The following is a 24594-nucleotide window of genomic DNA, read 5'->3' on the forward strand; positions in this document are numbered from 1 at the left end:
AATTAAAAAAAAATTTCCCCCTTAGAAGACATGATTGGGAGGAAGAAGTGTTGTCTGGATCAGAAGGGATGGTTTATCAGGATACATCTTATTGATTGCTCTGTATCAGTTTTTTTCTGAATCATAGTGTGCTCTTACCACTTATAGATTCAAGCCTTCCCTTATTTCAGAAAATTTTCTTCCATTATGTATTTGGCTTTTGTTTTGTTCTGTTTCATTTGCCTTTTTTTCCCTCCCAGAGACATAGTTTATGTTGGTTCCCTTTGTCTTCTGTATCTGCCATTTTCTCTGTAATTATTTCCTATCTTGTTCTTTTCTCTTTCTTTTTATTTGATTTTTCAGGGCTTTTCTTCCCTTTTCCATGCTTTGTTTCAGCAAACATTTTTTTGAACTGCTCTAGGCAGTAGCAGTAAAGCAGAGAACAAAAGAGACGAATCTCTGACCTCATGAAACTTACTCTAATGAGAGAATTAGACAATAAACAAAGTAAGATATAGTAGGTCAGGTGGTAATGGGTCACAGAGAAAAGTAAGGGAGAGAGGTGCAACGTGAATTGCATTTTTAAAAGGTGATCAGGAAAGGCCTTATTGAAGAAGTGATATTTGAGCAAAGACCTGGAGAAATTAAGAGAACAAGCTATGCTGATATTTGGGGGAAAGCATTCTAGGTAGAGGGAATACAGGCAAGTGCCTTGAGATGGAAGTGTGCATAATATTTTCAAGGAAGTGTAAGATCAGTGTGGCTGCAACAGAGTAAACAAGTGGAATATAGTAGGAGATTAGAACTGAGAGGAAAGGGGCCACATGTGTAGGCTTTTATAGGCCATTGTAAGTAAGGTCTTTGGCTTCTATTTTAAGTGAAGGAGTAACTTCAGATCATCTGGCTGTTGTGTTGAATATAATATACTGTGTACATACTGTAGGGGTTGTTGGGCTAAGGGGTGAAGCAGATACATGAGTTAGGAGGCTATTACAGTGGTGGAGTTTAAAGAGAATATTGGTTTGGACCAAAGTGGTAGCAGGAGAAGAGGTGAAAAAACATCAGATTCCGGATTTATTTGACAGTATAGCTAACAGGATTTGCTGATGGATTGGATGTAGAGATCAGGATCAATCTAAGCATTTTAGCCTGAACTGCTACTTACTTGTACTTGAAGAGGAACTGCTACTTACTTGTATGGGAGAAAACTGTGTGAAGTTTCATTTTTTGTTTTTTAATAGAGGTACTGGGGGTTGAATCCAGGACCTTGTACCGGCTAAGCATGCACTCTACTACTGAGCTATATCCTCGCCCAGGCCCCCAACTGCATGAAGTTTGGAAGGGAATAAGATCGAGTCGATTTTGGTCATGTTAAGATTAAGAGAGCTTTTAGACAATGTGCAGGTATACATATAAGCCCGGAGTTCATAAGAAAGAACCGTCTATCTAGGGTTTATCAGTATATAGATGCTATTGAAAGCCCTGAAACTGGGTGAGATCACTAGAGAAGTGAGTGTGGATAGAGAAAGATTTCAGAAACAGAACCTTAATGCACTCTCAACATGTAATGGTTGGGGAGATGAGGAATAAGCAGGAGACTAAAAAGAGTGACCAATGAGATAGGAAGAAAATCAGGATGGTCTGGTGTTTGGGAAGTCAAGTGAAGGTGTTCGAAGGGTAGGGAATGAGCCTCTGTTTCAAAAGCTGGTAATAGGTTAAATAAGATAAGAGCTGAGAATTGACATTAGATTAGGAATGTGAAGTCACTGGTGCCCTTGAGAAACAGTTTTTTGTGAAAGGGGAAGGATAAGCATAATTGCTCAGATTTCAAGGGAAAATGGAGAGAGGAATGTGAATGTAAGAGTAGGTAATTCCAGGAATTATACTTAGGAGAAAACAGAAATGAAACAGTAGCTGGAGGGGAAACTAGGATTAAGAGGGGGGTTGTTTTCTAAAATGGTAGGAAATGGCATATTTGTGTGCTGTTTGGAACAATCCAGGAGAAAAGGGTAGGTGATAATGTGCCAGAATTGCACAGTATGGTCTATTTTCTTTGTTGATTCTGTTATATTCATTATTTCTGTAGGGCTTCTGTCCTCTCTTCCAGTTTTTTGTTGGGCTCTAATAGTTGTTATATCATCTCTTTCATTGTCATGTTTATTCCATGAGTCCTTTTATCTCTTCTTTGAACTTATTTCAGAAATGCCATATTCTCATTGATTTCATGGAGAACTATTACTAATTTTTACCTGCTTCATGGGGTAATTTTTATGCAGTATTCTTTATATGACTTTTGGTTATCACATCGCCCCATCCCCCACCCCCCGCAAATGTCTTTACATAAGATCTACTTTGGTTCCTTTTGGATTATTGGCCACCTTTGAACTGGAGATATTCTTCCTAGATCAGCTGTATTTGCCCAACAGGAAAGTGGGAAAGGGCCCAGAGGAGTGGTTGGGAAAGGTAGGCAGCTTAAATTTTCCCAGCTGTCTTGGGAGACTTTCTCATTAACACTTTTCTTGGTGCTGACTCTCTCTACTCAGTGAGTGGAGAGTGTGGATGTTCACATTTTCCTTAATATGCCCTGCCTCCTCCCACAGCCCACACATACTTCCTGACTTTATCATTCTATGCAAAGGCTTCTTAGGTTGGTCTTAGGTCTGCCACCTTTTTTGGAGAACTCTGAACTGTACTGACTCTGCCTGATATCTGCAGTTAGGCATCTTCTGTGCATATCTTAGTCTGGTTCCGTTTTTTAAAAAAATGTTATTGTGAAATATAATATACATATAGAAAAATGCATAAAGTATAAATAAACATCCATGTAACTACCACCCAGGTCAAGAAACTGAACCTTTGCCAGGATCCCAAAAGCCCTCTTGATGAGCCTTCCTAATCACAATTCTCTTTCTATTCATTCTTCTCATATTCGGGGGTATGGATGTTTCCTAGTTTCATCAAATAAGGAGTTCTCCATTGCTTGTTTCCAGAAAGGGGAGAGGGACATAAATGCTTATATTACTCCATCTGTAACTGGAAGTAGAGGATTATTGATTTTAAGGAGTTAGGATTAAATATAAACTTGAATCCATTAAATGCCTTATAGTAATCTGATTTTTAAAATATTTTATCTTATTCTTATAATCATTTTATGAGATTGCCATTTGGGATTTTTAGGGTATGTGTGTGTTTTAAAGGATGAAGTCAGAGATCATATAGCTTATGCCCCAGTGGCAGAGAACACATACTGACTGGTAGTTCAGTGTGTGATACCCTAGTGTAAGCTATTGGCTTGATTTATAGGCTCATTGGTAAATGTAAAGTTATGAGATGGGAATTTTAAGCCTGCATTTCTCTTACAGCAATATGGCATCAGATTTTTCAGTATAAACTAACAATACCAGTAACATACACATTAATCACTTTTTAAATGTTTTGGGTATCCAAGAATTTAAATGAATATTAAAGTTAGTTAAAATCTTTTTTAGGAATATGAAGCCATCTATTTAGCAAAATTAACAATACAGATGATGTCGCCACTTCAGATAGAAAGGTCGTTATCTGTTCATTCTGGTACCACAGGTAAGGATTTTTTCTTTTTGGAGAAAGTTGAGAAAGATGATGGGTAGAAGAGAAGGGTAGAAGAGAAGGGTAGAAGAGAAGAAACATCTTTTGCTCATTACAGATTACATTGAGCAATTTAAATTGTTTAGGAAACTTTCGGTGGAGTATTGAATTAAAATAATTTCAATTTTTAATTTTATAATTAAATGTATATGATACTGAGCTTCTGTGTATACATACTGTACCTAGTTAATTAGAATATGCTGGTTGGAAGATCAGAATTCTACTTCACTGAGTTTTAAATCTTTAAGTAGTATAAAAATTTGTTACAAAAATTAAAATAATAAGAGGGGTCTGGAGATGAGGTCCTATAAATACACTTGGTGATCTTATTAAAAATAAAAGGTGGTTAATAAATGAAAGCAAGGTGACTAATGTAAGCTACCTCAGTTTTTCTCTTGCCATAAATAATTGAGTCCTTTCTCCCTTCTCTGTTTCAGAGTGCCCCCTCTCCCATTTTCAAAGTTAATGATCCAAGCATGCTCAAAAACCTTTCAGCATATACCTTGCTTCTCTAAGACCTTGTTACTCTTATTTGTCCCCTTTCTTTTTATTGGAGCATTCATGGAATTCATTTATTTATGGTTTTTCTCTCTCAGAGTTCCTTTCAGTCTTATTTGAACCAACAGCCTTTTAAGAGAGGAAGAACGGTTACATAACTAGTTAGTGTTGGACCTGGAAGTTAAACACTGGTGATCTGACCACAAGTCCAGTACTACATTGCGTTTCCTTAGTGATAATACTATATATTCTTCCCTCAGGCTCAACTTCCTAGTTGTCATTGACTCTGCTCTACTTTGCAACTTCTGTCTAATCATTTTCCAAAATGGGAGGGTCTGTTTTCTCGATACCTAAAATTCCTTTCCTCTTTCAGAGTACATTTAATCTCGGTCTAGTTCAGATCCATGTTGGCTTCCTATCCAAACTCTTATTATTTCATCTGTTCTGTACATTGTGGCCAGGCTTATTTTCATGAAAGATAGTTCTAATAATGCTATTTTTCCTGTATAAAAGCCTTTATTGGCTTAATTCCTACTGAAGAAAACACATAAAACATCACAGGTAGTAATTAAAGGCCCTTCTGATCTGTATTTGTATCTCTCATAATACCTCTATATGTGCACTCCAGAAAACTGAACTACTAATGGTTTCCTGTGTGTCTTCTATTCTCTACCTAGAAAGCATCACATTCAGTCTGTCTGTCCTTAAAAACTTGGTTCAGATGTCATCTCCTCAAGAAAACACGATGATTAACGTATTCTTCCTCCAGTCTGTAGTTACTGGGAACATCCATAGAGCTTTATCTGTACCTTCTCACTTTCTGCCTTGCATTAGGTACCTGTGTCTTTTTACCTCCCTTAGTAGAACGCAGGTGCAGCACTTCATCTGAAACTGTTAACAGCCGCTGTACTTAGGCTTCGGCTAGCATGTTTTCTTATTTATTCCATTGGTACTATATGTCTTTCCTTATTTTATTAATCTTACAGTGAAACTTTAGTTTCCTGCTGGAATCTTCTGTCTGTATTAACATTATTACCATGATTTAGCACAACCTTTAGGGCATAAGTTTAATAAGGTCATGCCATTGTTAGGCAGATAACACAGCCAAACCCTTTACCTGTTTAACTGCTCTCTCATTTTCCTCCATTGAGACTCAGATTTCTTGATTATAACTATTAGGTATATAGGGATAGCTTTGATTCTATGTGGGAAGTTCCTGTACTAGCAGACTCTGATATGAAGAGTAGATAGAAGAAAATCCCTTCTTTATCTGCTACATGCTTTCCTTTCTCCCATCTCTAGACTTGTTGGTAATAAAATCAGTTTCAGTGGGAAAATATTTTTGACAGCATCTGTGGAAGCAAGAAGATAATTACATCTATGAAATAAAATTGTACAAATATAATTTCATAAATTTTATGTCCTAAGTTACATGATTATGGTGCCTAAAAAACATGAACTTGGTAACCAAACATTTATGTACCCATTATCCCTTTTAAAATTCTACTTTCAAACGATTTAAAAAATTTATGTTTATTATATGCAATACCTAAGACATACTTAATTCTTAAGAGGAAGCTGTCATAAAGATAAAAAGTTATTTGGGTAATTTATAACAAAAGAATTTATGAAAGTTTACTAAAAATTAAGTCATGGAATTTTTATACTGCATATATATATGGTAACGCTTCCTGAAAAATGAAGCTTTTGCTAACTGTAACATTCTAATGAATGAGTTTATTTATGTTCCCATTATATGTTATGTTCATGCAATAACTTTTAGGCAGTTTGAAGAGAACACATGAAGAAGAAGATGATTTTGGAAACATGCAAGTGGCGACTGCGCAGAATGGCTGACTCAAGAGCTACGTTATAGAGGATGTGAATTTCTATTTGGGAAGGAGAAAATACTAGAGACAGTAATAATGTAAAATGCTAAAAACACAACTAGTTTCTTTTCAGTTATATGTTGCTTCCAGACGTGTTTCTCTGCAACTTGTTGAGCAACATTTTAAGAGGTTGGACTTCTGCAACAGATGGCACTGATGGTTTTACTCCTTTTTTTTTTTTTTTTTTTAATTCTTTACAGTTTTATTATAAACCAAGAATTTTGGACTTGCAAAGAGGTATTATTGCAATAATGCACTTTTCATACTTGAAATTTATTTGTATGATATAATGTTATTACTTTAAACAAAATGCAAGTTAGGGGGGATTTGTTTATAAAATCTAGGTGATTTATAACAAAAGAATTTCCTAACATTTGCTAAAAATTCATTTTGTGTTCTACATATTTAAAAATAATTTTACAGTTCAGTTTTATGATGGAGCCTCTTACAGAAACATTAACAAAGGCAGGGATCTGCCACATTTCTTTTTTAGTATAATTCAATAGCTTAATTACCTTTTATTTTTTTTAAACTTCTTGATCCCTTATTAATAATCTTTAAATCATGACATTAGCCAACTATCCTTACTTTAACATGATCCAAGTATTGCTTCCTTTCCTATTACCTTCCTAATTTTATTCTACAGAAAAAAAGTTTAATGAACAAAGGAAGGTATTTTGCTTTATAATACCAGATGCTCAAAAACAAGGAGTTTTAAACTTTCAAGTGACTTTCCTTTAATATTCTTAAAAGCCAAATGTTGTGTTTGTTCATTTCAGAGTTATGTAGACTGTTTTTTCTTTGTCCAAAATGGTTCTAAATAGTAAATATAATAAACCAATGTAGCACTATTTTTTTCTAAACAAAGCCCAAAAAAGAAAAGTGCCTTGCCTCATTAGAAAAAATTTTAAAAAATAAATAAATCCTCATGACCTCTAAATTAGTATGTAGAACAGTGGTAAGTTTTGAACATCTTCCTGCAATTTCTGTTTTTTTGTTTTTTTTTTTAAAACATAAATTAGCTCAAACTGAAAGTCTTTAAGGCTTGAAGAAACCTTAGTAAAACTATTTGGAATATGGAACATTTACTCCATTTTATACTGTCTTAATGATTCTGTCAGTTTGTTCTGACTTAGATGCTTTTCTTTGAGGATGCAGTTATTGGAGAAAGTGATTATGGAAGAGTTTGGTGTATTAAAAATTAGTATTGTAATCAATACAATGTAATCTTTACACTGAGTTAATCCAAATTTCCCCCCATAATTTGCATTAGAGTCACTTTATGGATCCTAGGTTCTCCATGTTTTTATTTATACATATAAAAACTGTTCTAAGAAGAACTTTTGCTATTTTAAGAATGATGTTGGGGAGGAGAGGAGTGTTTTGAACTTTTTATAGTTGATGACTTAGGGTAGCACAAACAAAACTTCTTTGTATCTTACTTTTTCTCAGTCCTCTCTGGAGGTGCTCTACTGATGGGAATGTTTTCCATACATTCCCTTAGTACCAATAGGTACTATGCAAGGTAACCTATTACACCAAGTTACCTACTTTGCTTTCCTCCCTTAGATGTAATAATACAGTGTAAGCTTTTTTAATCCAGGAAAGCAGGAGAGTGGAAGTGAATCAAAATTGCTTTATTGTTAATTCCTGTTGACCCAGGTGGTATTCCTTTTCTGATTTCCCTTCCCTTCTACTGTTTTACCACCCTGACAACAGCATATTGTTAATCCCACGTGGTCTCGTATTCTGTTGTGTGATTAGGTCGTTGGGTGTGGTGGTCTAGTATAGTCAAGATTTGCATTGAGTGCTCTGAAATTCCAGTTGGTAAAGTGCCAGATAACACAGCTTTCCTGTATATAGATCACTATTGGGTAGATCAGCAAAGTCTCTTTTGCAGTCTCTTAAGCTTTGATGCTTCATTCAGCAAAAATTGCTTAAAAGGATCTTCATACTAGTACATTTAGGTCTTAAAAATGAGGCAGTTAAGATTTTTTTTAAATTAATTTCTTAAATACACATATCCTCTCCAGTAGTCTGGCCATGAATACAAGTTTGGTTATTTATTTATTTATAGCTGGTAATTTTCCGCTTTTTCTAACCACTATAACTTTTATGTTGTCACTGAAGTGCCTGCCCAGCACTGTATAGTAAAGACTGTCTCTCACAAACACTAGAAAAAGGGATTGTCATCTTCTTGAGTACTAATTAGTATGGACAAAATGTTTATTCTTTTTTCATATAAGAACACTGCAAGTTTGTTTTATCTTGGGTCCATTCTTCTACCTAATGTTGAGCTAGTTCTTCTGGTAGCTCTTCCTATTCTTCTTTTGGGCTCTATTTCCATAATTCCTTTATTTCCACTGTTGTTTTGTGATAGTTAACCAATCATGATTTGTTTTCTAGAATATTCAAATAATGTATGTGTGATGTAGCACCCAATTTTAAACATTAAATATTAATCTGGGCACAGAATTTAAAATGGCATCACATCAAAATACAGAAAAACTATTGTCCATTTTGAATGAAACATAAATATTGAAAATATTCAGATTGGAATGGCAATATTTTAACTCTCTAATTTTATTTCATTGGTTTGTGTTAATTTCTTATAAATATTTAAACAGCACTTATTTGTATCTATGTTGGAAAGGTTAAACCGTGATAGCTTTTGCTACCAACTCTCAACCACTTAACTTTCTGAGTAGAATATTTGTTTTGGGAGGATTTTGTGCTTCATCTGAGTTTAGAAGTAATGTCATAAAATGTTAAGCATGTCCTTTTAAAGAAAATATAAGGTTTCTAATTGTCTTATTACCATGGTAATTCAAGTGACCTAGAAGTATTTAACTGCAATCTTGAATTATAAAGTTGGGATGCAAATATAGACAGATGTATCAAAATCTCAACTTGATGTAAAGTAAATGAGCAGTTACCTGGCGGACTTTTTTTTCCAAATAACTGTTTAACCATAATTTCATAACAAACTTAGCTTCATTTCAATATTTATTTTGTCCATTCATCAGTGCTCCAAAAAGGAAATGATAGGAAATAGCTGAAAGTTACTAAAAGGTTTTTTTTTTTTTTTATTGATTAGAAAAATAAGTTTCTAGGGTCTTTGAATGCTGGATTTTTTTTGTCTTACCCATCCATGGCAGCTAAAAAAAATCACTCAAAATATTCAGGTTTACATGTTAGCTCTCTCATAGGGAGTTGCCATACCTCACAATTCAAAGTGTATTCTATAGATCAGTAACATTATACTGACATGTAATTGCAATTTACTATGCAGCAAAAATGATTCAAGAAGAAAAACAACCTACAGTGTCTATTTACCTTTGTATAGGCAACTGCTTAAGTTACTCTGCTTTTAACATTTGTACTTGGATAAAATGCTTATGTATGTATAGGAATGTCACAGTGCAAATGCTGCTAGCTCAGGCACAAAGTATTAAAATTATTTTGTGAAGATTGGTGGTTGTATTAAAACTGTTGTGCCATTATACCTCAAAAAGATTGAAAAGTTCATTTATACTGCTTATGCCTCAGAACTTCTTTATTTAGCTTGTCTTCCAGGTAAAAGTATCCCAGTTTTATTCCCACACAGCTTAAGGAGGATAAATGAACACTGGATATTGTGAAGCACTGAAGAGTGTTCTCTAAAATGTGGTCACACACATAAAAATGGTCAGTAGATAGAAGGCCTAAGTTTCAGCTCAAGTGTATTTTTAATGATTAGTTGAAAAGTTTGGAGTTGAAAGTAAGGGAATTTGTGTCTGAAGGAAAGGGCAGACCATCCATAGAACAGCTTTCAGCTTATTAAAAAATGCTTCTTGCTTTTAGTATTTCCCATTGTTACCTACCTGCACACTATACTATTCTTCATCAAATCTAAGATGCCATCATTACCATCATGGCACCATTATTTTAGATCCCAATAAAAGGCAAAAAAATACTGCTGAGTAAACTATGACAAGCCATTGGTCATAAAATGCATCCAGTGTAAAAATAAAATGTGCATCTTAGAGTCAGTGAAATACAAATACATAAAATGTATGGGGGGGAGCTCAGTGGCAGAGCACGTGCTTAGCATGCACAAGGTCATAGGTTCGATCCCCAGTACCTCCATTAAATAAAAACAAAAGTAATAATAAGTGAGCCTAATTACCTCCCCCTCCAAAAAATGGAGCAAAATAAAAAAGTTACAAGTGCGACTTCATTACACCTTTTCAAAAGCAAACTGCTCAAAAATGTATTGAAATGTTTCATGTTTTTTTCATACTCAAGTTTACCCACAGCATGGCTTAGAAAAATCAAACTACTCTGGTTAACTAAAGCTAAATACAGATCATCAGTTTCCTCAGTGACACGATTTTTATGTACTATACCTTACTTACAATGCTATTTCCTATAGAGGGGATCTAAGTAAGACCTTAAGAACACTATATAAAGGGATTTATTGAAATACCAACCTCGTAGGTAGTTTTACTTCAGATTAGTCAGTGGTAAGAAATGTAATAAAGTATTTAATTTTGCCTTTTATAGGTTTATTTTTTTAACGTGGATTTTTGATTACCAGAATGAAGCTACTGTCATAGGAAGGTTTTAGGGCTTCTGGAAAAGCAAAACCAGCTTTGCTGCTTTCTCTAGGGACAGATCAATTCATCTGCCTAGGTCATCAGCAGGTAAGTAGTGCGCCCTCTATTGGTGAAGAATTTCTGTGGTTTCAGAAAGCCAACTTCAGCTGCCGGGAAATAACGAAATCTAGTTGAGGTAGAGTGAGTCAAAAGTGAGAAACAGGTAGTCTTTACTTTCTAAGCTCCTTTTACAAAGACTACACAAAACTAAAACTTTATGAATCATGATGTGGCCTAATAGTTCAATAGAAGATTCAAGAAAAGCACAGACATTAGGATTCTAACAAAAGACTATTCATCATATGAACAGGTTTAATGTAACATGGAATGCAAAAGAGTAGAACCATTAATAAAGTATCTGAGTCTTATTTCAACTTAAAAAAATAATTAAAATAAATAAAATCAAAACAGGATAGTGACCAGAATTATACTATTATAATCACATCAAATAGAAAAGATTCCATCAACATTTTAAGAATGTAACAAATGCAACATGATACATTTTTTAATATTCCACCAATTTTGTAATCTATTTTTCATAAAAATGTTACTCAGAAGAGAGGCTTCAGACACCCATGGAAAGATGAGAAATCAGGTTAGAAATACATAATATGCCAGGATTTACTAATTCACTGTTAAAAAGTACCTTCTATTTCTCTTAAGATATTTTAAACAAATGAATAATTCTTTTATGTCACATATAAGACAGGTGGTACTTTACTGACGTTAGAATTATATCAACTTTTAGATGTACATTTAAGTTGCCACGTTTTATAAGTTAATTTTCATTTCCACTTCTTTCAAAGGCTGACCAGGCTGTTTGCCAATACAGTATTAGGATCAACAAATGTTGAATTGCACTACGTTTAGTTACACTATATCTAATATTCAATTTCACGTAATATATGTGAAATGATACACTCCTAAGTAATATTTAGATATATTTCTTTGAAACAAAAATATTAATTTTATGAATGTGATAAGAAACAGCCTTATTTATTGTATGCTTTTTTTTTTCAGATGATCAGTACAGATATTAGACACATAACTCCTTACTACCTGTACTCTGACTAAGAAATGAAGCCAAACTTTAGAAAAATACAATGCAAGAAAAGATTCAAGTTAAAAATATATTCCTTTGGTTAAAAATCATCCCTTTTATAATATTCATTTGTAATCTAAACTCACAGCATGTCCCACCAGCCCAAAGTAATCTTCTAAATGTCATTATACTTGTATTACAGTATTTTTTTCAATCCAGTTTTTATGGAGGTCACTGGGTTGCAGCAACAAAATATTTTAACTCTAGGAAGAGTATAGCCTTGTTGCATTAGCTCCTTTAACAAATGTCTTTCTTAAGAGAGTTTTACTTTAGAAACCTCCGACACATGTAGTTTTCTTCAGATACTGTATATCCAAACTTTTTATAGAAACCAACATTTTGTGGTAGACATTCAAGGGTAATCTTATAACAGTTCAGTTTCTTGCTTAGCAAAGTAAGGGTTGATAATAACCTGAAATTAAAAAGAAAAAAGGAAGGGGGAGGCATAGTAACAATGTGAATGAATATTATATAGAACTTCAAGTTTATATCAGAAATAGGTTTAGGTCATGACCTTTCCTACTATATTCATTTAAATATTCAAAATTACAAGTGGATAAGCATTTATATCATCCAGAGCATTTTATTTTGTTTCCAATATACTTTATCTAGTAATCTCCAGCCCATTAATAAATAGAACAAATACTAAACTCACCCTAAGCCCTCTTTAAAAATAAGTTTTAAGATTAATTTTAATACCAAAGACTGGCAACCTTTTAAAAAAAATGACCATAATTAATCTTTTCTAAATCTATTCAAGCTTCTTAGGAATATGTCAGCATTTCCACCTAAGCTGGGAAAATAATTGCATTGTTTATCATTTTTAAAGGTACCTTAATATTTGTTAAAGAATATATCAGATTAACTTTGGATTGGTCTAATCTAAGTAGAAACAAAGCAAAAAAGTATAAATATTTACAAATCCTTAAAGAATCCAAACCCAGTATAAGGATGTGATCTGACTGCCTTAGGAATAACAAGTAGAAAAGAGCTATAAAAATTTACTTGAACAGTTTTCTCATGTTGCATAGATTAAAAAATTTTATTCTGAAGACAGAACATCTTGACTGAAATTATACAGTTATAAAAGGTATGACTAAGTGGACAAGAAATTGGTGTATTTTGTTCACTGATGTGTCCCAAATACCTTGAATAGTATCTGGCACATAGCAGGTGCTTAATACTGAGTGAATTCCTTAAAACTCAGAAGAGGTAATGTGAAAGAGCAAGTTCTATTTTATAAAGTAGGCAATAAACCTATGAAACTTATTTATACTTACTTTAAAAGATTTAGATAAATGTACAGAGGATTATTCACTGAAGGTTATTTAGCTGTTTCAGTATATGGTTCTAAAACTTATATGACTGAGCACATTTCCTTTGTTTTTAAATATGACAGAAATGGACAAATTACTTGACTCCCCAGAAGCTTCTGTTCCCTACTACTATGAGAGTACTGCTATTACAAGTTAATAACTTTAAGGTGTTACAGTTTTAGCAGTACACTTCCAATTTCCAAACCTAATGGTAAAAGTTATATAAGAATACTTTATTTCTTCATTAAATTCAGTCTCAACTATGGAGTGAGAATGGGTTCATAATTAATGATGCCTAAAAAGAAATCAAACAGGAAAACATTTTTTAACAAGTATCTTGGTAAGAAATTATAAACTGAAACTGAAATACAACGAATATCTAATTTATCCAGGGTTACCTGGTTTTTGCCTACTTACAGTTTGCCAAGCTGCTTTCCTCTGCATTCGTCACTAACAACAACATCTTCTACTCTTCCTCTCTGAAAATATTAACAAATTTTGAAAGGACTAAGCATGTAGTTTTGTTTTTAGCTAAATCAAGTTACAGTAAGAATTCAGTGTTGAAAATAAATGTTTTGTAAACATGAACTTTGCAAAATGCAAAATGTTTTTATTTAATTATTATAGAGGAAATAATACAATGAATCAACTTGTGGCCTAATCTTGTTTTGTCCATATCCTAAACCTTCCCACTCGTTTATTTTAAAGCAAATCTCTGGATCTCACTCCTTTATTTTAAAGCAAATCTCTGGATCCACATCACTGAAATGTAATCCTGTCATGAATGTCCTACATCCATCATCCTACTCCTTGTTTTATAGCAGTTTATTTCAGACATCCAAATACAATTCATTAATTCCTAGTACAGAAACCACACCAAAATGCACACCTCACAGAATACATTCCAACTGTTTCTATCATATCTAATTGGATCACCTAGGTTTTCTTTACTGTGTCGTGTGAGTCATGAGGAGTGAAGGGACTCTACAGGCATTAGAAGTGTCACAATTAGAACCACATAGTCTTCTGAGCCCTTTACCACTTGGAAACTGATGGGAATTTGTGTTCATGCAGTATATTCAAAGTACTGTTTTTGAAAAGCATTAGCATTAGAGATTCCAAACATTACTGCCAAATTCCATGATGCTGACTTGGTTTCTCTATGTCTATTCCAATTCTAACACCTTACAGAACAATTTCTAGCAAACAATCCATATTGTTAATAATTTTCTTCCTTATGACTCTCAGAAGACAATGAGAAAATGACTTAAGTGATTTCTAAGAAGCAAAACTTTATTCCAGGTAATATATAGCTTTCTCATTTTTACAAAAAAAATGCAGCAGGAAAACAGGTATGTTTAATGGAAACTCAAAGTTGATTTTGCTAGAAAACAAACGTCCATTTTACTCGTAAGCATTAATATTGAAAACATACCTTAGCACAGGAATGGATGAATTTATGTTCTATTATCAGAGTTGCCGTAGCAACTATCTGTCCTAAAGTCACATCTTCCACCACTGTAACATAATAATCCCCAGATTTCTTCATGTGCTCAAAAGATTCTGTGGAAATTGGAAAACTGTTATGCAGTAGACATTAAACTTTTATTAGGTGTCAGAAAAATACCAGAATTAGCTGACTTAATTACTGAATATTTAAAGCTATTTTACCACAGTAATTTACAGCTTTGTTTCTAAAGAAAATATCAATTATTAAAAATGACCAAGTAGTTGAAATATCTGCAATCAGTATCAACTGAGACATAGTGCATACATTTAAAAAATCTGCTAGCAAAATAAAGTAAGACTCATATAACTATTTTAGATGAACAGCACTTATAATACAAATAAATTGTACATGTTGCCATTTCTGTTTTGCCATTTCTGTGACTAATGAATGAAAATTTTCGTATCTTCATTACTACTTACTTTAATCAATTTCTTTAACCTTTACACTCAACAGATACTCACATAGAACAAAACTCTGCAAGTTTTAACAAGAATATTTATCTCCATTTTGTAATTTTAGTCTTTTGGTTTCAAAATATTTGACAAAGTAGTTTTCAGTTTTCCCCCTGTGATCTCAAGTGTTTCATGATTACATGACTTGCTTTTTCAGAAATAGAATCATCACTTTTGTTGGCTTTGAAAGCACCTTGTGAAGTAGATTTTTTAAAAAGTCTCCATTTCCCAGTAATTTTCTCAGGGCCACACAGCAAATAGGAGCAAAAAATACCTTACCCTCAAGTTGATTTTTAGTACTTATATTGATGAAATAAGATGATTTCTCATCTAATCTGATATGCGTGCAAAGAAGAATTCAGGAATAAAACCTCAGCCTAACAATGCCAATATATTATTTCCACAGTCTTTTTATAGTAATAGGTCTGCAGTGGGAAGAAGAAATAAATTCAATGAAGGAAAACAAACAGGGAGAATCAGAAAATAATGGTCTTCATCTCAGGAGAGTTATATGGAGTACAAAATAAAATTACCTATTAAAGGAAATTTAAAAATTATAGAAAACTGGAAGACAGTGTTAAGAGCATTGGCTGGAGTCAGGAAGGTTGTAGTTCTTTCCTTACCAATAACTTCCTATGATCCTGGGTATGTCATTTAACCTCTCTGGATTTCCATTCTCATATGTATTAAAAAAGGGGGGATGGGGAGGCTGAACTAAAAGATACCTGCTAACCTTAAAATTGAATATAAATGAACCAAAAAAAATATAGAATGTATTCTCTTACATTTTTGATTAGGTGATGAAATTTCTGTGAAATAACCACTTTTAAGGAAAAGACTATAATAAAAAAACAATCTCTGGAGCTGCCACCCAGGTCCTATGCTACAGTAATTATCTAAAAGTAGCCAAATATTTTGTAAATCATGGTTAAGTTGCTACATTTGGATTCTAGAACAGTTTACCCACATTAAACAGTTAAATAAGAAAACAGCTAATTTGTTATTTGAATAAAAACACAAGTAGACACTGAACAGATCTCAGACAAAAATAAAATCTTGTTTCCCTTTATTTTTCATTCAGAAGAGGCTGTAGTACTTACTCATAAACTGTTCAGGGTTGACAACTCCAGTCTCTGTCAGCTGACCTAGTACCTTAAAAAAACCTAATTTTTAAAAACAGATTTCAGGTCATGAGAAGAGCAAATGAAATACTTATCACAAAGAAGCAATGTGTCAAGCTGGTGGGATTATCGGCAGTTATTTTTCAAAACTCTGTAATGAACCATTTTAAAATTAAAAGATTAAACTGAAACCTATTCTTTCTATAATCACTACATAATAATAATAGGTTATATCAATATTTTTGGCTGCATTAAGATTTTTGGAATAGTGCTGACCTTAATATGTACAGAACCAGAATGGATGGTTTTCAATATAATTTGCATTAGAGTCAATGCAAGGGATGCCAATTTTTCCCAAATACGTGCTTTGGTTTTACTTAAAAGTGCAAGATTCTCATTATGACCAAATATGATACTATTTGTAAAATATCATTGAGATTACAGTTTTTAAAGATTCCTGATTAATTTCATTAATGTTATCTTAAATTAATTTGAACAGCACATTTCAGAACTTTGAGAATCTTAACTTCACACTCAATAATTAGTTTGACAAAAACAGTTTCTTAAGAGTTCCTACCAAAAAGAAAACTGTAAAAAGTTCATTTTTGATTACTGAAATTTAAGGAAATCATTTTTGAAAATTTAGATGTTAAAAAAAGAAATACATGTAAACAGAACTTTTTGTAACTTATCCAAGGCAAATTATCTCCATCCTCATTCCCCATCCAGCTTCTTAGAGAAGATGCTTCCTTATGTGTTGTGATACATGATAATTTACCCTTTTTGGCTTCTTAATTAGGAAGGAGCACTGTTGTACTTAAGTCATTTGAAATATTTCACAGTAATATCTGATTAGCCATGATATATACACATTGGAATTGAGTTCTCAGTCACTTTAAAAATTAAGCACAAATATATATATATAGTCAAATAGTATTTTAAAAAAGTATCGGCATCATCTTGTTTGTGGAGAAAACAGAATGCTAACTATAGGTCTGACCAGGAAGTGTAAACTGAATCCATACCTCTATTTAAATCAGCGGTACAAAGAGGCCTCAAAACCAAACCTTCTCCAGGATGCGTTGGGGATATGGCTGGAGAAAACGTAGCTGTATTCTGACTCCAGTCCACTTCTTTGAGTAGACTTGGGTCAAACATAGGAGTTTCATCAGGTTTCATCTTTGCTGTAAGGTCTAAAATAAAGTTTTAAATGTTAGGCATTTTATTTAATAGCATGAAGAATGTTATGATTAGCAAGAATGTCAATTTCTTTATAAAAATTAATGCAAACAAAAATTCTTTAACGAATATACATGATATTTTAGCCTATCCCGAATCTAACATCAAATGCCACAGCTACAGATACATAGAAAATTCATGAATTCTATCAGATAGTAAACGAGTGACTAAATTGAGAAGTTAAACTTTAAAACTCCATTTCCTAACAGGACTTTTAAAACATGTTTTTCCCAGTGAGTTGGTGCTACTAGTGTATCACTGTGAATACAGACTTTTCATGGGCTCTTAATTTTTTTTTTTTTACATTATTGCAGTTTATCATTGGGCTAAGGAATAAGTTGTTGGTCTTGACACTAAGTAAGACTTACTAGGTATGTAATTTGTTTTTTTTTATATGAACCATAAACAGAAGATTCTCTGCATTCACTGGAATATTTGGTCTCAGCTCTCATAGATTGACACTAAGAGTACCTTCAATTTTGTTTTCACAGCAGGTTTTTAATAAAAAAATCTATATGTAAGTTTCTCAGCTGCATGTAAGCAGCTTAAGAATAGCCAGTATTTTTCATGCTATCGAAAAATGATCAGTTATGGTATTTTCCTCTCTTTTTTGAACATTCAGAAATGGTCAGATTCTTACTAGCTGTGGTCTAGTAAAACTGAGACTAAACAAAAGATATAATGATAGAAGGAATACAAAACATTATATAAAGCATAAAAACAGGTACATGTCTGTGGAACAGAGTTACTGGAGGAAACAGTCTTCCTAACAATTATTATTAAAAGACTGTAAGGCAACCCCAAACTTTTCATTTCCAGCCCTATACCCAGTTAAAGAAACCACAGCTGACCCTTGAACAACACAGGGGTTTAGGGTGCTAACCCTCCACACAGTCAAAAATACGCAGTAGAAAATCCACATATAACTTATGATCAGCCCTCCGTATCCACAGTTCTGTAATCATAGACTCAACCAACCTCGGATGTGCAGTACTGTAGTCTTTACTACGGAAAAAAAATCCATGTATAAGTGGATCCTCGCAGTCCAACCTGTATTGTTAAGGGTCAACCGTATTCCATTTGATACCTGCCTCTAACTCTTTGAAACAAAGAATTTGAAGATACATATCTATAACATACTACCATAAAACAAGAAAGCAATATAGGAAAAATAATAGACCAATTTCCACAATAACCCAACTCCCCATTCTGTAAATCGCAATATGCTTAAGGACAACTGTTCTTAACTTTTCCCTAAAGATGGATTAAACGGCCTATGTAACCAGAGGTAACTGTCCAGGTAATGCTGCAGGATAGCAGAGGCTTTGGGAAGGCAGTGTGGTGTGATAACAGAAGTTAACACTTGTTCAGCACTTACTACATGCCAGGCATTGTTCAAAGAACTTTACACATTACTGATTAATTTACGTTAACATCCTATAGGGTAGGGATGATTGTTATCTTCATTTTAACAGATGAGGAAATGCAGGCATAGACGTGTTAAGTTACTTGCCCAAGGTCACAAAATTAGTAGAGCCAGGATTGAAACCCAGGCATGGGAACAGCATGAGCTCTCGAGTCAGACCTGGTGTTCAGATGTCAACTATGATCATGGCTAAGGGAGTTAAACTGAGAATGTATTTCCTCATTTGTAAAATGGAGATGAAATTATTGCAAGAAGAAATGGATTACTGTATACAAGCACCTAAGAGTGCCTGTCACACTGCAAGCCCTCAAGTTATACTTTGGTTAGTAACTAATTTAAAGTTCATTTTTATAAATTCTTATTAACTTATTTCACCCTTAAATTAATCCATGAGTCAGACACTGTGCTGGGTACATGAGCTACAAAAAGGTTATCTATTATGTATATGTTAAATTGAAAGTTAGCATTCTTGGAGAGGAAAGAAATCATAGTTTATTATGTAGAATACTGAGAGGTTTGTTTTCTTTCCCTCAAAAAGGACTCAGATCATGTTATGCTGTAAACACTATACCTGGTTCTAAGAACAGTAAGGAAAGGAAGTAAACTGTGATGATTAAAACAATCATTCAAATAAAATTTAACAAGGTAATAGTCCATTTGAAACAGATTTTTTAATAGATTAATTTAAAAGCATGCACTTTAGCGTTTGTCCCTGATAACTGAGCCCACTGAGCTTTTGGGTGTGCTTTCATCTGAAAGATGGGTAACAGCACTGTTATTTTTCAGGTATGAAGATAAACAGGCTAAATATCAACAAAGTAAAATGTGTACATTAAATGCAGAAGGCAGAAAGCATTAAAAAGTTAAGTTCCTCAAGGCAACAGACCATTTAAACATTTTGATGTTCGTGCTATTTAACATACAATTGTGACCATGAAATTTAAAGAAAGCTCAAAAAGGAGTTTAGATGGACGTTAAGATAATTTAAACTGGATTTCTTTTTCCTATAAAGTTGCCTGAGTTTACAATGAAATGTGCCCACAAAACACACAAAATGGGGTTAATAATTTGAGAGAGAAGGGAGAGGTACACAGGAGAAGAATTAGGATTATGAAGCCTTTAACTAATGAATTTTAAACAGTAAATACTAATATTTTCCTTGCTTTTCTTTAGCCAGATGGTCCTCTTCCATGAATGATCATAAAAATAAATGAAACTGGCTAATCTTTATTGAGTACTTTGTATTTGTTAACTCGTTTTTCTTAAATGTTCTTTTATTGGGTGTGAGGCAATTAGGTCTATTTATTTTTTTAACAGAAGTACTGGGAACTGAACCAGGATCTTGGGCATGCTAGGCATGTACTCTACCACTGAGCTATACCCTCCCCCCTATATTTGTTAACTCTTAAAAATACAATGAAAGATGTGTCATTATTATCCCAGTTTTACAGACCAGGAAGCAGGTACAGTAACTTGCTCAAAAAAACAGCCAATAAGGAACAGTGAGGATTCCTAACCAGGCAGCGGGGCCACCTTCATGGGCCCTGGCCTATGCAGCTGCACAGCACTCCACACTTGGTTTAATTCTCTGCTGCTATTGTCTTGAAATTCTTAATAATTTTTTAACAAAGAGTCCTATATTTTCATTTGTCACAGGTTACCACAAATTACATGGCATTCCTGCAAGCCTCCAGACTCTGTACTGTTAGTATTGAAGATGCACTAGTGAAGCTGAATTCTCTGTTTTATTGTGTAAGAGTTAAAAATTTAGTCAAAGCATCACTTATAACCTATATTTAGAAAATAAGGATTTCAGGTTAGTCAAAATAGTTCAAGCATTCTGGACAGAAATAAGAATCCATTAGCCAGGCAGAGATTAATATCAAAATGTTTATATGAGCTATTTTACAAAACAGAGCCATACTTAAGGATACCTTCTTTTATCTTACTCTGCTGCCCATGCAGTAAAATTCTGCTGGTGCCCAATTAATATGGTGGGCAAGTTAAAGTAAGATGTGATTTGATACTAAATTTTGAAGATTTTAGAAAAGAGGCAAACAGGTAAATGTATTTGGTTTACAAAAGAAATAATTTTCAGCATCTTAAGGTGCCCTCAGCTACCACAAAACTAGGAAACTTCAGTAAACAGAATTGCATGGTTGTTTGAAGCTGAATTTCATCATTATCACTGGGGTCTTATTTTGAAGACTTTAGATTAATATTTTAAAAGTAAACCCTAACTCTTCTTAAGTATTTCTCAAGAACCTTTCCTGTTTAACTACTAAATTAGCATGCGTCTAAAGGCCAATATATGCCTAGCGAGTGACTAACGAATGGTATAAGACTTATCCGGAGGTCACGTTTCAGAAAATCCAGCAGAATAAAAATTCCAAAACTGCCACAAGTGGCATCACAAAAACCATACTCCAAATTCATTTTTGCTAAGATCATGTAAGGTTTTTAGTTGGTTGACCATTCTTTGGACACAATTTCAACAGTTTGGTTTCTGAACCTCTACTGTACACTAGAATTCACACACAGGGAGGAGCTGCTGCTAGAAACAAGAAACTGAGAGCAACAAGTAATAGATACTGGGAATGAAGATTTCAAAAGTTGTTATAAAAATTGAAGCAATAAAATCTAAGGCCACATCTAAACTGCCTTTATATATCTCAAAAGCTCTCGGGGCATCCGGGTATTACCTGAATACAAGGTTAAAGCAGGAAGTGGGTGGGCCCTTGCGCTGTGTGAGACTTTGGGGTTCATCTACATACACTTTGTAACAATTTCAATAATAATCTGACTAAGTTTTGAATCTAAAGAACACTTCATTCGCTGATGATTTTAATAGGCCTGGCTATATTTATTAAATTGTGCGATTACATTTCAATTGAGAATTTTAAAAAGTCTTTTCTAATAGTTCATTCGATCCCTATAATCTAGGCAGTATTCCCAGTCCACCCATGAGCATGCTGGAGCACGTGGAGCTTTCAGGACTTGACTCCAAGGTAACATAGCACAGGAGTGAATTGGGACTAAATCCTCCGATCTTGACTCTACAACACCATACTCAATAGACGCCAGCGTTTACATCATCATGCCAGACAGGTAGCTGTCTACCCCATTCTAAAAAATGTCAGTGAATCCTGCCTAATAAAACTGATGTAAATGATTTCTTGAGGTCCATCCTAGGATTCATTCACGAGTGTATATTCCTAACAAAACTATAATCATCCTTCAACTTTGTATGAAATTATAAGAGTTCGATTTACGTAAACATCAGCTCCTATAATAGAAATCACAATTACTCAGTATTTCTAGGAGTACTAGAAATACCACCCGGGGAAGAGACAAAGGATGCCCCTCTTTCCCGCAGTGAAAGCCCGGAGTTAGTCAGTGCAGGAGGTGATCTTCGGAGCAGAATCATGTCCTCAAGTGGCTCCTGACCGCCGTGGAGTGCTGCTAGGAAAGGTGTGGGGAAACTGGGGCCGGGGGCGTTCGTGCCCATTCAGAACCGATGGCGGCAAACACTGAACACTGTCTCAATCCCCCACACTAAAGCCTGGCGAGCGAAGAGTTAGTTTCGACCCCGGTCTCTGCTCTTGCCCTGCTAGGGCCACCCCCTGCATGGCTGGACCATTAGCCATCATGCCTAACCTCTGCTCCAGGCGCGTGTCCGCTAAACTTGCTCCAAACTGCCCTCTACGCCCCCATGTGCACCCAGCTGGCTTCCCGAACGGAACCTCCCCGGCCTCCCCCTCGACCGGGCCTAGTTCGCCTCGCCGGGGGTGGCAATCACACCTGTTTGATAAATCTGAAGGCAGGCCCACGACGACACCCAGGGTATCCGGCCCGGCCCCGCTCCTTCTCCCCGACCCCCCAGGCCCCCTCACCCGTAAAGGCCCGCAGTCGATGCTCCTCTCCAGGCCCGTCGGACTCTCACCCACCCGGGTACACAGCACTGGATCCGGATCCGGCTTCGGCGCCAGCCCCACCTCCTCCACCTCCCGCGCTACAGCCGCCGGCACGGCAGCCGCTGCGCGAGCTGCGGCCAAGACGTGGCAGCACCTACGCCTCCAGCCCGCCCCTGCCAGCTTACGCAGGGCGGGGCGCAGACCCGCGGAGAAGACCGCGGGCGGAGGCGGGGCGAGACCCGGAGGGCCGGGGGCGGGGCGGGGCCTGCGGCCGGCGTCAGCACGTGGGGCGGTGGCAAAGACGTCCCGGAGGCTCCACCCGCCCGCGCGCAGCCGGCGGATCCTGACCTCGACCCGGCATCTCCGCCTCGCTCCCTGCGGCGTTCGCTGCGGGCTCAGCGACTCGGTTTATCTGGAAATATTCTACCTAGGAGTCAGCTAAGCACTGTAAGTGGTGACTAGTGTGGGCATCTTTGATTCTCAGACGCCAAAGGCTCGGCCTCTTGCCCTCTTCTTTTGCCCCTGTTACCCCTTCCCTTCAGAGTCTGTTCATTGATTAGAACTTCGGCTGCTCACTGGAGGGTCGAAGCTCCTCAACCCCCAGTTTTCTGAGTCATAAAACCTGCCTCCCTGAAAGAGGTGGGGACCTTGCATTCTGCTCCTTGGAGACTGTGTTTTATTTCTTTCTCAAATACTTTTTGGATGAACATGGGGTTAGGACGCTGGTTCTCAGCTGTGGCGATTTTGCCTCCTTGGAGACAATTAACAACATGTGGAGCATTTTCAACCTCAAGTGTCAGGGAGAGGTGTAATTGACATCTCTCCAGGTGATAGAGGGTAGAAGTGGATAGACATCAGGCACGCTGCTGTTTTACAATATACAGGACAGCTCCCCACAACAGAATTACCCGCCTTGAAATGTCAGTATTGCTGAAGTTGAGAAGCCCTGGGTTAGAAGAAAACTGAGTTTTCTCTGATCTCCCGTTTCCAAAGCGTCTAACCTAAGTAGCACGTGTCCTCATTTTACTGATTGGGAAACAGGTTCAAAGATGTTAGTAATTTGCCAAAGTCACATAGCTTGTAGCTCCCCTTCCTTGTCTTGTATCATAAATTTCATTTTATTGAAATTGTGGAGTATTTTATTTTTAATACTGTTCAAAGAATTGACATCCTATAGTCTTCCAGAAATTATATTTTCTGCTTATTTGTGAGACAAATTTCAGTTAACTCTCTTACTGGTTGATGCATTCTCACAATTTCACGTATCTTGGTATCTATCCTTGTTTTTAATCCTTATACATACAAATGAATGTGCAAGACACAAACAGAAATATACTGACATTAAGAAACATAGAGCCTTATTTTCTTTAAGACTTCTGAGCCTGTGTTTACAATGAGTTCCTCCTGAGCAAAAGAATCCTGTTAAATTTTATAATTGAGTGAAGAGTGAAATCAGTTATAAAATTTATCACAGAACACAGGAGTTCTAAGAGGTACCCTAAAAGATCTGCATTTGAGACATACCCTCCTTGTGCCATAGGTACCCAGTTCCTCCTTAACAGTCACATTCAGTCACTCTGGCCAGTGACCCTCCGTTCTTTGCCTGCTGCAATGAGCAGCCCAAGGTAGCCAGGTGGCAATCTCAGCTTCAATTTTAATAGAATCATTGGTGTGTCCTCTAGTGATTTCTGTTTATTTTATACATTCTTTTTTTAAATAGCTGTATCATTGACATATAACACTGTATTTGTTTTAAGTGTATAGCATAATGATTTGATACATATATATTGGGAAATGATCACCACAGTAAGTTTGGTTAACATCCACACCACAAATTGTTACGTATTTTTTTCTTGTGATGAGAACTTTTAGGATTTATCCTCT

At 35.4% G+C, this 24594-nt stretch overlaps 3 protein-coding genes across 6 annotated transcripts in view; 2 read left to right on the forward strand and 1 right to left on the reverse strand.

The window, feature by feature from the left end:
• STYX (serine/threonine/tyrosine interacting protein) overlaps positions 1-9507 on the forward strand; it is a 34793-nt gene extending 25286 nt beyond the window's left edge. For all 3 annotated transcript variants that reach the window (XM_032482059.1, XM_032482058.1, XM_006185419.3), the window contains 2 exons: positions 3468-3561; positions 5888-9507. In XM_032482059.1, the coding sequence (XP_032337950.1) occupies positions 3468-3561; positions 5888-5961 (168 nt within the window). In that variant the 3' untranslated portion in view covers positions 5962-9507. The remainder of the gene's footprint in view (positions 1-3467; positions 3562-5887) is intronic.
• A 1276-nt stretch (positions 9508-10783) lies between these two features.
• GNPNAT1 (glucosamine-phosphate N-acetyltransferase 1) lies at positions 10784-22828 on the reverse strand. 2 transcript variants are annotated; one of them, XM_032482060.1, is made up of 6 exons: positions 22690-22828; positions 17157-17324; positions 16111-16173; positions 14484-14611; positions 13466-13527; positions 10784-12144 (listed from the first exon to the last, which is right to left on the reverse strand). In XM_032482060.1, the coding sequence occupies exons 2-6, from the start codon at positions 17308-17310 to the stop codon at positions 11997-11999; spliced, it is 555 nt and encodes a 184-aa protein (XP_032337951.1). In that variant the 5' UTR covers positions 17311-17324; positions 22690-22828; the 3' UTR covers positions 10784-11996. The 2 variants fall into 2 exon arrangements, with proteins under 2 accessions (XP_032337951.1, XP_032337952.1); XM_032482061.1 differs by lacking the exon at positions 16111-16173.
• LOC116664447 overlaps positions 22509-24594 on the forward strand; it is a 142901-nt gene continuing 140815 nt past the window's right edge. Inside the window, exons 1-2 of the mRNA XM_032482896.1 lie at positions 22509-22639; positions 22698-23157. Coding sequence (XP_032338787.1) covers positions 22509-22639; positions 22698-23157 — 591 coding nt within the window. The remainder of the gene's footprint in view (positions 22640-22697; positions 23158-24594) is intronic.

This window comes from Camelus ferus, chromosome 6 (genome assembly GCF_009834535.1).
Source record: "Camelus ferus isolate YT-003-E chromosome 6, BCGSAC_Cfer_1.0, whole genome shotgun sequence".
NCBI lineage: Eukaryota > Metazoa > Chordata > Mammalia > Artiodactyla > Camelidae > Camelus > Camelus ferus.